The sequence below is a fragment of the Chelonia mydas genome, chromosome 6 (genome assembly GCF_015237465.2).
Source record: "Chelonia mydas isolate rCheMyd1 chromosome 6, rCheMyd1.pri.v2, whole genome shotgun sequence".
NCBI lineage: Eukaryota > Metazoa > Chordata > Testudines > Cheloniidae > Chelonia > Chelonia mydas.
In genome coordinates, this window is record NC_051246.2 from 100154943 (window position 1) to 100166983 (window position 12041).

The window sequence follows — 12041 nt, forward strand, 5'->3', positions numbered from 1 at the left end:
TCCACTTAATTCATTTTTAAATTAATCATGCATTTAGTATTCAGTACTACCTGAGAAAAAAAGTCATTCTTCCATGTGTAAGACAAAGCAAGGATCTGTTTTCTTGGAAAAAAGATGCAACAACACATTGCTCAGAAGGTAGAAATCAAACAGTACATTACATGTAAGACATAAGAATCTGGATAGAACTTTTATCTTACTTCATCAAATTGCACTCTTTATAAGTGTCTAAATTGCGGTAACAGATATCTAGCTCGGTATTTTTACCCATATAACATCAGCATCCTTAAGTGAGGGACGCATCTGCCATTGGCATCATAAATTCACATTCTAGGTGTACCAGATAAAATGAAGCATGATCTGCATGTTTAGGTTAACATAGAGTATAACCCTTTGACTTCCAATGAAATTTAGGCTCCTACATGCTTAAATCACTTTTGAAAATAGGATTTAGGCTCTTTTAGAAATTTTACCTATAATCTAATCTTGCAGTTGTCATTTAGAGTCACAGATTATTACTTACCTCTGATGTCCCAGTCCATGTGTGTTATGTAACTGGAGGCACCCTTGCAGATTCCCACTCGCTTACTGCTCATTACATTGTAGATGTCTACAAAGCTGTCACATGATGCCACCGCTAAGTATTTTCCAGCTCCTAAAATAAATTAGAACATAAGACATTTTTCAATCATTTCAGTGTTTTAAACATTAGTAGATAAGCTATTACCCTTTCACTTTTTGGATCTCAGTTAAATTAAATTTCCAGCTCTTTCTGAAATAGATGTGGTGATCCACAACCAACCCCTGACAGATTAGCATCTACATCACAAAATAACCAAAAATGTCATAGACCTTGTCTACACTTGTGGTGGCATGTACGGTATGTGTAGCTACATGTGGCAGGAAAAGGCAGGCTGCATCCACACTCACTGCAGTGCATAACTACATGTGGCAGTGAAAAGCTCCAGATGCTCCTCACTGCTGGAGCCTTTCAATGTGGTGAAGAAAGGTTCTGGCAAGGAGGAGGCAGCAAGACACTGCACTGCTAAAAAGAGAAGTGTAGACAGGGCCCCAGGGAGCCACTGCTTGGGCATGTAGAGCACATGTGTAGGGTATATATATCCTGGGGTTCAGGCATGCACTCTACTTTACTCACCGAATTAGTGCTTCACCGTCTACACCAGTGGTTCTCAACTAGGGGTTCGCGTACCCCGTTGGTTATGCAGAGATCTTCCAGGGGTTACATCAATTCATTTGGATATTGCCTAATTTTACAACAGGCTATATAAAGAGCACTAGCAATGTCACTACAAATTAAAATTTTATACAGACAATGGCTTGTTTATACTGTTCTATGTACTATACCCTGAAATGTATGTGCAATATTTATATTCCAATTGATTTCTTTTATAATTATATGGTAAAAATGAGAACATAAGCAATTTTTCAGTAACAGTGCGTTAGGGCTTTCCTCGCTCCTTGCCTAGTTCTTGTCAAGCAAACAGAAAGCAGAAGACCATAGTCCAAAGTGCAGGCAAAGCTATGTTTATTGGGGTTAATCAAGCAAGCATATCCATAGCTCTGTACACTGCCGAGCTTTCCTTTTCCCCCTCCCCTTTCTTAGGGGGCATAATTATATCTGTAGTGCATGCCCTTGGTTCCACCCCTTACAATTTATGGTAATCTTCCATTTTGGAGGGTCGTGAGTCTGAGTGCTTTGGTACCACCTCTTTTGTACCCCATGGGAGGGGGTAAGCAGTGAGGTTATGTTTCAGCCAGGATCACCTTTTCTCTGGCTTTTAGTATTTCTTATGCTTCCCCCCCAATCCCATCTTGCCCCTCCTGGCTGGTTGCTTGGCCTTGCCTTGATATAGGAGTCAAGACAGTCTTCAAGTGTATGCTCATATATTAAACTCCCGCCATACCCAGCAACACTTTAATTCTCTTCTCATTGTGCTATAAACCCCATCTGGTTAGGCAGAAGTAAACACAGTGTCTTTGTTCTTTGTTCACACATATTAGTAAGGATATAAAAGTATAAAAAATCAACTCAAAATTCTATCTCAGGCTAAGAGACAGGCCTATATACTAACACTTTGCGGTGACACTTTTGTATTTTTATGTCTGATTTTGTAAGCAAGTAGTTTTTAAGTAAGGTGAAACTTGGGGTATGCAAGACAATTCAGACTTCTGAAAGGGGTACAGTAGTCTGGAAAGGTTGAGAGCCACTGGTCTACACTGCTAGTTATACCCCTCCTAGCTGGGTGTGCAGTGTTTGCACTATACATTAGAACATAAGAATGGCCCTACAGGGTCAGACCAAAGGTCTATCTAGCCCAGTATCCCGTCTTCCGACAGTGGCCAGTGCCAGGTGCCCTAGAGGGAATGAACAGAACAGGTAATCATCAAGTGATCCATCCCCTGTCGCTCATTCCCAGCTGGGGAAAACAGAGGCTAGGGACACCATTCCTGCCCATCCAGGCTAATAGCCATCGATGGACCTATCCTCCATGAATTTATCTGCTTCTTTTTTGAACCCTGTTATGTCTTGGCCTTCACAACATTCTCTGGCAAGGAGTTCCACAGGTTGACTGTGCGTTATGTGAAAAAATACTTCCTTTTATTTGTTTTAAACATGCTGCCTATTATTTTCATTTGGTGACCCCTAGTTCTTGTGTTATGAGAAGTAGTAAACAATACTTCCTTATCTATTTCCTCTACACCAGTCATGATTTTATAGACCTCAATCATATCTCCCCTTAGCCGTCTCTTTTCCAAGCTGAAAAGTCCCAATTTTATTAATCTCTCCTCATACGGAAGCCGTTCCATACCCCTAATCATTTTTGTTGCCCTTTACTGAACCTTTTCCAATTCCAATATATCTTTTTTGAGATGGGGCAACCACATCTGCACGCAGTATTCAAGATGTGGGCATACCATGGATTTATATAGATGCAACATGATATTTTCTGTCCTATTATCTATCCCTTTCTTAATTATTCCCAGCATTCTGTTCACTTTTGTGACTGCTGCTGCACATTGAGTGGATGTTTTCAGAGAACTATCCACAATGACTCCAAGATCTCTTTCTTGAGTGGTAACAGCTAATTTAGACCCCATCATTTTATATGTATAGTTGGGATTATGCTTTCCAATGTGCATTACTTTGCATTTATCAACATTAAATTTCATCTGCCATTTTGTTGCCCAGTCACTCAGTTTCGAGAGATCCTTTTATAGCTCTTCGCAATCTGTCTGGGTCTTAACTATCTTTAGTAATTTTGTATCATCTGCCAATTTTGCCACTTCACTGTTCACCCCCTTTTCCAGATCATTTATGAATAAGTTGAATACCAGAACAGACCCTTGGGGGACACCACTATTTACCTCTTTCCATTCTGAAAACTGACCATTTATACCTACCCTTTGTTTCCTATCTTTTAACCAGTTACCAATCCATGAGAGCAACTTCCCTCTTATCCCGTGGCAGCTTACTTTGCATAAGAGCCTTTGGTGAGGGACCTCGTCAAAGGCTTTCTGAAAATCTAAGTACACTATATCCACTGGATCCCCTTGGTCCACATGCTTGTTGACCCCCTCAAAGAATTCTAGTAGATTGGTGAGGCATGATTTCCCTTTACAAAAACCATGTTGACTCTTCTCCATCAAAATATATTCATCTATGTGTCTGACAATTCTGTTCTTTACTATAGTTTCAACCAGTTTGCCTGGTACTGAAGTCAGGCTTGCTGGCCTGTAATTGCTGGGATCACCTCTGGAGCCCTTTTAAAAAATTGGCATCACATTAGCTATCCTCCAGTCATCTGGTACAGAAGCTGATTTAAATGATAGGTTACAGACTGCAGTTAGTAGTTCTGCAATTTCACATTTGAGTTCCTTCAGAACTCTTGGGTGAATACCATCTGGTCCTGGTGACTTTATTGCTGTTTAATTTATCAGTTTGTTCCAAAACCTCCTCTAATGATACCTCAATCTGTGACAGTTCCTCAGATCTGTCACCTAAAAAGAATGGCTCAGGTTTGGGAATCTCCCTCACATCCTCAGCCGTGAAGATCGATGCAAAGAATTAATTTATTTTCTCCTCAATGCCCCTATAGTCCTTGAGTGCTCCTTTAGCACCTTGATTGTCCAGTGGTCCACTGGTTGTTTAGCAGGCTTCCTGCTTCTGATGTACTTAAAAAAATTTGCTATTACTTTTTGAGTCTTTGGCTAACTGTTCCTCAAATTCTTTTTTGGTCCTCCTAATTGTATTTTTACACTTCATTTGCCAGTGCTTATGCTCCTTTCTATTTTCCTCACTAGGATTTAACTTCTACTTTTTAAAGGATGCCTTTTTGCCTCTCACTGCTTCTTTTACTTTGTTGTTTAGCCATGGTGGCTCTTTTTTAGTTCTCTTACTATGTTTTTTAATTTGGGGTATACATTTAAGTTGAGCCTCTAATATTGTATCTTTAAAAAGTTTCCACACAGCTTGCAGAGCTTTCACTTTTTGCACTGTACCCTTTAATTTCTGTTTAACAAACGTCCTCATTTTTAGCTTACACCTGGTTGTAAGGCTAAACATACTCATAGTCTGACACAGACAACCCCTTTAAGGAACAATCAGAAGTGAAAACTTGAAAATCCAACCATTCTTTCCTTCACAGAGGATGGCATGTGTAATATTAAGGTTGAGGTAACAGCAGGGCAGTATTTTTGTGATATTTTGCACCATGTATCTGCATCAAACTTTGCCTATAGGTAACAAGACTGCTTCCACTGAGGTGTTGTTAATGCCTCGGGCTATACATTTGGGTTCCTAAATGGGAGCTGAGCTCTTCCCAAAAGCTGCCCCCAATCAGCGGTGCTGAGCACTTTTAAAAATCTGACCCTAAAACATTAATAATACTTCAAATAAATTGCTCTCTTTAGCTATGGGTAAAGTTTCATGAAGATACATAGTGTAAAATATCACACAGAGACTGCCCTGCAGGGACCTCTACCTAATCCAAGTGGCCAGATTTTCCAGAGCTCACAACACTTAGCAGCTCTCGTTATTTGCAATGGGAGCTAATCACTTGAAAATCTAGTCTTTAAATTTATGTACCTAAATATGAGCTGAGCTCTTCTGATAATCCTGCCTTTAACCTCCAAAGTGTGATAATGCATCCAAGCAACATCAAACAATAATATTAATTCCATTTACTAAACAATGATAGATATAAAACAGGAGAACAAATCTTCATTTTCCCGTTCTTTTGAAGGAGATCCACAAGAGATGAAGAATAAGATTTATGTCCATTTGTTTCTTTCAAATTTCCATAGTGTGCATAAAGAAAGCAACACTATGAAGGTTTTATATCTGAAAAGTGACCTTCCTTTAACACATTCTAACAATTGATTTGATACATTTATGGAAAAACACAAGTGTGTTCTCAGTGAAGAAACCAAAAATCCCAGTATGCATTTTTACCACAGATATGAAGTTCTATCAAGCTGGATTTGATAATCATCACCTTAATGGATCACTCACCAGGAGAAAATCGAATCTCTGAAATAACATCCTTCCTGTGGTGGAAGGAGACTAGATCCTCCAGAGTGTCTGCATTCACCATCAAGAAACTTCCATCATTGAGACCTACAGCCAATGCCTTTCCATCAGGAGAAAAGCAGCAACATCTGCCCCCTGGAAGAGACACACAGGAGCTATTTACTTATTCTTTCATTAAATATTCTCCATTTCTTGTTTACCTATTTGTCCAAAAATTAGGAAAGATTAGTCCTGCAGTCCTCTGTAAACCACACATTTTTTTTCAGAAAGAATACCAAGAGATAATACAGACCCACTTCCATGAAAGTACACAGATTCTGTTACTGGATAAGCAGAGATACAACTTCACATTTGCATTACATTTATTTGTACAATCTGAATTTTTTTACTATTATCAATATTTATTTTACATTAGTGATCAGTGTAAAGATAAATATTGTTACTATTTTACATATTTCTATGTGGCTCACGACAGTAGGTGTTGGTGCCAGTTGTTTGCTACAATACGCTCTCCTCATACCAAGCGTACAGCAAGGTTCTTCACATGCCATCAGTTACAGTATATTTTCATCTGTCAATATGGAGTTTGACTATGCAGCATAATGCTGAACATTGTATACTTAGCCCTTTCTTTCCTTCTCTTCAGATTTCACAGAATTTTCTTCTAACATTTCTAAAATGTGCTGCTCCTCCTCTAATTTCACTGCTCGAACACTGGCGCATGTCAGAGTTCTCTTTCCTGGACTACTACATCTGGCCTGATCTCTTCCTCTCTGGCCCCCACCACTTCTGTCTGTACAGAATTCAGCAGCTAAAATACTCTTCCTTTCCCATCACTTCCTCTGCATCAAATCTGGATTCTTCCTTTTTGCTTCTAAAATACTGAAAAAAAGGTTACTTACCTTTCATAACCATTGTTCTTCTAGATGTGTTGCTCATGTCCATTACATGCCCAGTGTATGTGCACCATGTGCACTTGTTGCCAGAGATTCTTCCCTTAGTAGTATCCGTTGGGTCTGCTCTAGCGCCCTCTGCAGCTGCGTTTGTATGCACTGGTATAAGGAGCGCGGCCAGCCATGCACCCTCTCAGTTCCTTCCTGCCGGTAACTCCAACAGAGGGGTAAGAAGGTGGGTGCATGGAATGGACATGAGCAACACCTCTTGAAGAACAGTTTTGGAAGGTTAGAAACCATTTTTTCTTCTTCGAGTTCTTGCTCATGTCTATTCCATGCTAGATGATTCACAAGCAGTACCCCAGGAGGTGGGCTTGGAGTTCATGGATGTGCTGACTGCAAAACTGCAAAGGATGGCATCATCTTGGACCTTTTGACGGGGTGAACTCATTTCGCACTGGATGGGGAAAGGTTAACTCCTCATTCTGGGCAGAGGAAGCCACGCCTCCCGCATCCCTACTGGGCATGCTTCAGGTGTAACACCACTATAAGAGGGGGCAGCCCAGCTCAGTCTGGGTTGACCACCAGAAAGGAAGGACGCTCCTTGCCAGCTGCTTCCCAGGAACCATTGGCGCTCCAGAATGCGGAAGTCAGAGGCACTGAGGCCTAAGCAGATGCCCTGTGGATCCCAAGGGAGGTCTGAGCAACAGGGAGTTGCACCGACTGAGGAACCCGGAGACCCCGAAGATGTGCAGACTGCCACAAGGAATAACACGGTAGGAAGTAGCATCCTTTTATTTCTGGGTAGCACTTGACTGGCCCCGCCTGTCCCTTTTGTTCACCTCCAACACCACCAGGGACCCTGGAGCAGGGTGCGAGTACAGATAGTTGAACTCACTTGCTAGCACATAATAGATAATTCTTCTCTGCCCTCTTTGAAGTGGGGGCCAGAGAAGAAGGAATCTGCCATAGGGCCTTGACTGGTCCCATCATTGCCTCATTGATGAGCAGGGCTACTTTGATATCCTGGCTGCAGCAGCTCCATCCAATAAGGGTGTGTGATGTCTCTTTGAGCTCCTGGATCTCCAAGCTCAGGTTTGAAGTGACCCACTTCAGAAGGTCCTGAAATCGTCCTGGTGAAGTAGTCTGCTGGGACCTGCAACAGCTTCATCTGGAGAGGATGAGGGGGAGGCTTTCATCGGAGGAGGGACTCCTTACTCTCCTTCTGCCTCAACTATAGCCACTGGGCTTTGGTACTGGGGTCAGTGCTGGAGTCTGGATCTTGGGCTGAGTGGAAAGGAGCAGTAGCCTGTCTCCAAGAGGCCACCAAGTAGGAGCAGTGGGAGTCAGACCCTGGTACCGGGGAAACCCCAGGGGTTCCAGTAGGGCCACTGCATCGGACAGTGACCTGCTAGCCAGGCGCCCACCGGTGGACCAGCAGTGAAGCTTGGTGGGGCGTAGGCTGGGTACCGATGGTGGGCTTTTCTTGGTACACAGGACTCCCCTTCAGAATCCAAAGAGGATTCCTCTGTCGGCGACCATGGTGGAGCAGTACCCACACATATGGTGTGGGGGTTCTGGGGACTAGTAGTGTGCCAGGCAGAAGGATGCCGGGATTAGGTAGGGCTTGCCCTTGGATGATGTTGGGGGACTCAGTGCCAGGAAGGCGCCTGATGCACCTTGTTCCCTCCTGCTTCCGGATGCCAGAACTGGTAGGTTCCCCAGTGGGGCTGGAGGGACCAGAACAGAGAGAAGTTCCCTACCTGCCCGATAAGCCTCCAGGGTCGATGGCACCGTCAGTCCACTGATACCACGGTGGCTCCCTGGTGTCAGTGGAGGGTCCTGCATCAGACTCAATTCCCTTGGTGGACATTATCAGTGCTGACGCAGGTCCAAGGGTAGAAGAACGGCCTGCCATGGGTCTCACTCCCTCTCCCCACTTGTCTCTCTTCTGTACCGGTGAGTACCCTCTCTTGGTGTGCTGCTTTTTGTGTTTCCTTCGTGGTACCAGGGATGGAGAATGGTGCCGGAAAGAGCTTAGTGCCAGGAGACAGGTTTGAGGGTGGCTCCATGAGGATAGCCTTTAGTCTGATGTCCCAGTCCTTCTTGGTGCGGGGTCTGAAGTCTTGACAGATTTTGCACTTGTCCTTAAAGTGAGTTTCCCCAAAACTCTTTAAACAACTCGAGTGTGGGTCACTCACTGGCACAAGTTTGCCACAAGAGGCACAAAGCTTGAAGCCTGGGGACTGGAGTGTCTCCGGCCCCTGGGGTGAAAAGTCCTTTGATTATAAGAACTATATATACTAGATATACACGCTACCACAACTTGCAAAAAACTATATACATTAAACTAGGGGTTGGCAACCTTTGGCACGCGGCACACCAGGGTAATCTGCTGGCGGGCCACAAGACATTTTGTTTATGTTGACCATCGGCAGGCACAGCCCCCCGCAGCCCTCAGTGACTGCAGTTCGCCATTCCTGGCCAATGGAAGCTGTGGCCAGCACGTCCCTGCCGCCCGCAGTTCTATAGTATTAACTATAGTATAATCCTATAATATTAACTTCCAGTAGCCTGCTTCCAGTACATAATTAATAGTATAATCCTATAGTATTAACTTTCAGTAGCCTGCTTCTTGTCCCCACTCTGTACCTATTCCCCCACCAGCAGTATGTCTCTCTCTACCTAGTTCCTACTCCTCCCTCCTACAGCCAGTCTCTGTCCCCACAGACCCTCCTCCTCTCCTCTGCAGCCTGACTCTGCCCTGGTCTACACTAGGAGTTGAGGTCGAATTTAGCAGTGTTAAATCAATTTAACCCTGCACCCTCCACACGACGAAGCCCTTTTTTTTCTACTTAAAGGGCTCTTAAAATCGATTTCCTTACTCCACCCCCGACAAGGGGATTAGCGCTGAAATCGGCCTTGCAGGGTCGAAATTGGGGTACTGTGGACGCAATTAGACAGTATTGGCCTCCGGGAACTATCCCAGAGTGCTCCATTGTGACCGCTCTGGACACAACTCAGATGCACTGGCCAGGTAGACAGGAAAAGGCCCGCGAACTTTTGAACTTCAATTTCCTGTTTGGCCAGTGTGGCAAGGAGCAGGTGACCATGCAGAGCTCATCAGCAGAGGTGACCATGATGGAGTCCCAGAATCGCAAAAGAGCTCCAGCATGGATTGAACGGGAGGTACGGGATCTGATCGCTGTATGAGGAGAGGAATCCGTACTATGAGAACTCCATTCCAGTTTTTGAAATGCCAAAACATTTGTCAAAATCTCCCAGGGCATAAAGGACAGAGGCCATAACAGGGACCAAAGCAGTGCTGCATGAAACTTTAGGAGCTGAGGCAAGCCTACCAGAAAACCAGAGAGGCGAATGGCCGCTCCGGGTCTGAGCCCCAGACATGCCACTTCTATGATGAGCTGCATGCCATTTTAGGGGGTTCAGCCACCACTACCCCAGCCATGTTGTTTGACTCCTTCAATGGAGATGGAGGCAACACAGAAGCAGGTTTTGGGGACGAGGAAGATGATGATGATGAGGTTGTAGATAGCTCACAGCAAGCAAGCGGAGAAACCATTTTTCCCGACAGCCAGGAACTGTTTCTCACCCTGGACCTGGAGCCAGTAACCCCCGAACCCACCCAAGGCTGCCTCCTGGACCCACCAGGCAGAGAAGGGACCTCTGATGAGAGTACCTTTTAAAATACTATACATGGTTTGAAAGCAAGCATGTTTAATGATTAATTTGCCCTGGCATTCGTGGCTCTCCTGGATATATTCCCAAAGCCTTTGCAAAAGGTTTCTGGGGAGGGCAGCCTTATTCCATCCACCATGGTAGGACACTTTACCACTCCAGGCCAGTAGCACGTACTTGGAAATCATTGTAGAACAAAGCATTGCAGTGTATGTTTGCTGGCGTTCAAACAACATCCGTTCTTTATCTCTCTGTGTTATCCTCAGAAGAGTGATATCATTCATGGTCACCTGGTTGAAATAGGGTGCTTTTCTTCAGGGGACACTCAGATGTGCCTGTCTTGCTGGGCTGTTTGCCTGTGGCTGAACAGAAATGTTCCCCGCTGTTAGCCACGGGGAGGGGGGAGGTGCTAGCCATGCGCTGAGGGGAGGCAAAATGCGACCTTGTAAAGAAAGCACATGTGTTATATATGTAATGTTAACAGCAACGTTTACCGTGAAAGAGTGTATCCATTGTTCTATAAAATGTGCCTTTTTAAATATCACGGTCCCTTTTTTTTTTCTCCACCAGCTGCACATGTTTCAAGGATCACAGGATCTTCTCCTTCCCAGAGGCTAGCAAAGATTAGAAGGCGAAAAAAAATGCACTTGTGATGAAATGTTCTCTGAGCTCATGCTGTCCTCCCACACTGACAGAGCACAGACGAATGCTTGGAGGCAGACAATGTCAGAGTGCAGGAAAGCACAAAATGACCAGGAGGAGAGGTGGCGGGCTGAAGAGAGTAAGTGGCGGGCTGAAGAGAGGGCTGAAGCTCAAATGTGGTGGCAGCGTGATGAGAGGAGGCAGGATTCAATGCTGAGGCTGCTGGAGGATCAAACCAATATGCTCCAGCATATGGTTGAGCTGCAGGAAAGGCAGCAGGAGCACAGACCGCCACTACAGCCCCTGTGTAACCAACCACCCTCCTCCCCAAGTTCCATAGCCTCCTCACCCAGACGCCCAAGAACGCGGTGGGGGGGCCTCCGGCCACCCAGCCACTCCAGCCCAGAGGATTGCCCAAGCAACAGAAGGCTGGCATTCAATAAGTTTTAAAGTTTTAAACTTTTAAAGTGCTGTGTGGCCTTGTCCTTCCCTCCTCCACCACCCCTCCTGGTGCTTCTTTCCTCTACCACCCCTCCTGGGTAACCTTGGTAGTTATCCCCCTATTTGTGTGATGAATGAATAAAGAATGCATGAATGTGAAGCAACAATGACTTTATTGCCTCTACAAGTGGTGATCGAAGGGAGGTGGGGAGGGTGGTTAGCTTACAGGGAAGTAGAGTGAATCAAGGGAAGGGGCTTTCATCAAGGAGAAACAAACAGAACTTTCACACCGTAGCCTGTCCAGTCACGAAACTGGTTTTCAAAGCTTCTCTGATGCGCACCGCGCCCTCCTGTGCTCTTCTAACCGCCCTGGTGTCTGGCTGTGCGTAACCAGCAGCCAGGCGATTTGCCTCAACCTCCCACCCCGCCATAAACTTCTCCCCCTTACTCTCACAGCTATTGTGGAGTGCACAGCAAGCAGTAATAACAGTGGGAATATTGGTTTCGCTGAGGTCTAACCGAGTCAGTAAACTGCGCCAGCGCGCTTTTAAACGTCCAAATGCACATTCTACCACCATTCTGCACTTGCTCAGCCTGTAGTTGAACAGCTCCTGACTACTGTCCAGGCTGCCTGGGTATGGCTTCATGAGCCAGGGCATTAAGGGGTAGGCTGGGTCCCCAAGGATAATTATAGGCATTTCAACATCCCCAAAGGTTATTTTCTGGTCTGGGAATAAAGTCCCTTCCTGCAGTTTTTGAAACAGAGCAGAGTTCCTGAAGATGCGAGCGTCATGTACCTTTCCCGGCCATCCCAC

General features: G+C 44.9%; 1 protein-coding gene across 4 annotated transcripts in view; it reads right to left on the minus strand.

Moving 5' to 3' along the window:
• Nucleotides 1-12041, minus strand: part of EML5 (EMAP like 5) — a 299416-nt gene that overhangs the window by 82121 nt on the left and 205254 nt on the right. For all 4 annotated transcript variants that reach the window (XM_043547824.1, XM_007055929.4, XM_043547826.1 and 1 more), the window contains exons 22-23: nucleotides 5534-5686; nucleotides 524-655 (exon numbers count right to left, since the gene is read on the minus strand). In XM_043547824.1, coding sequence (XP_043403759.1) covers nucleotides 524-655; nucleotides 5534-5686 — 285 coding nt within the window. The remainder of the gene's footprint in view (nucleotides 1-523; nucleotides 656-5533; nucleotides 5687-12041) is intronic.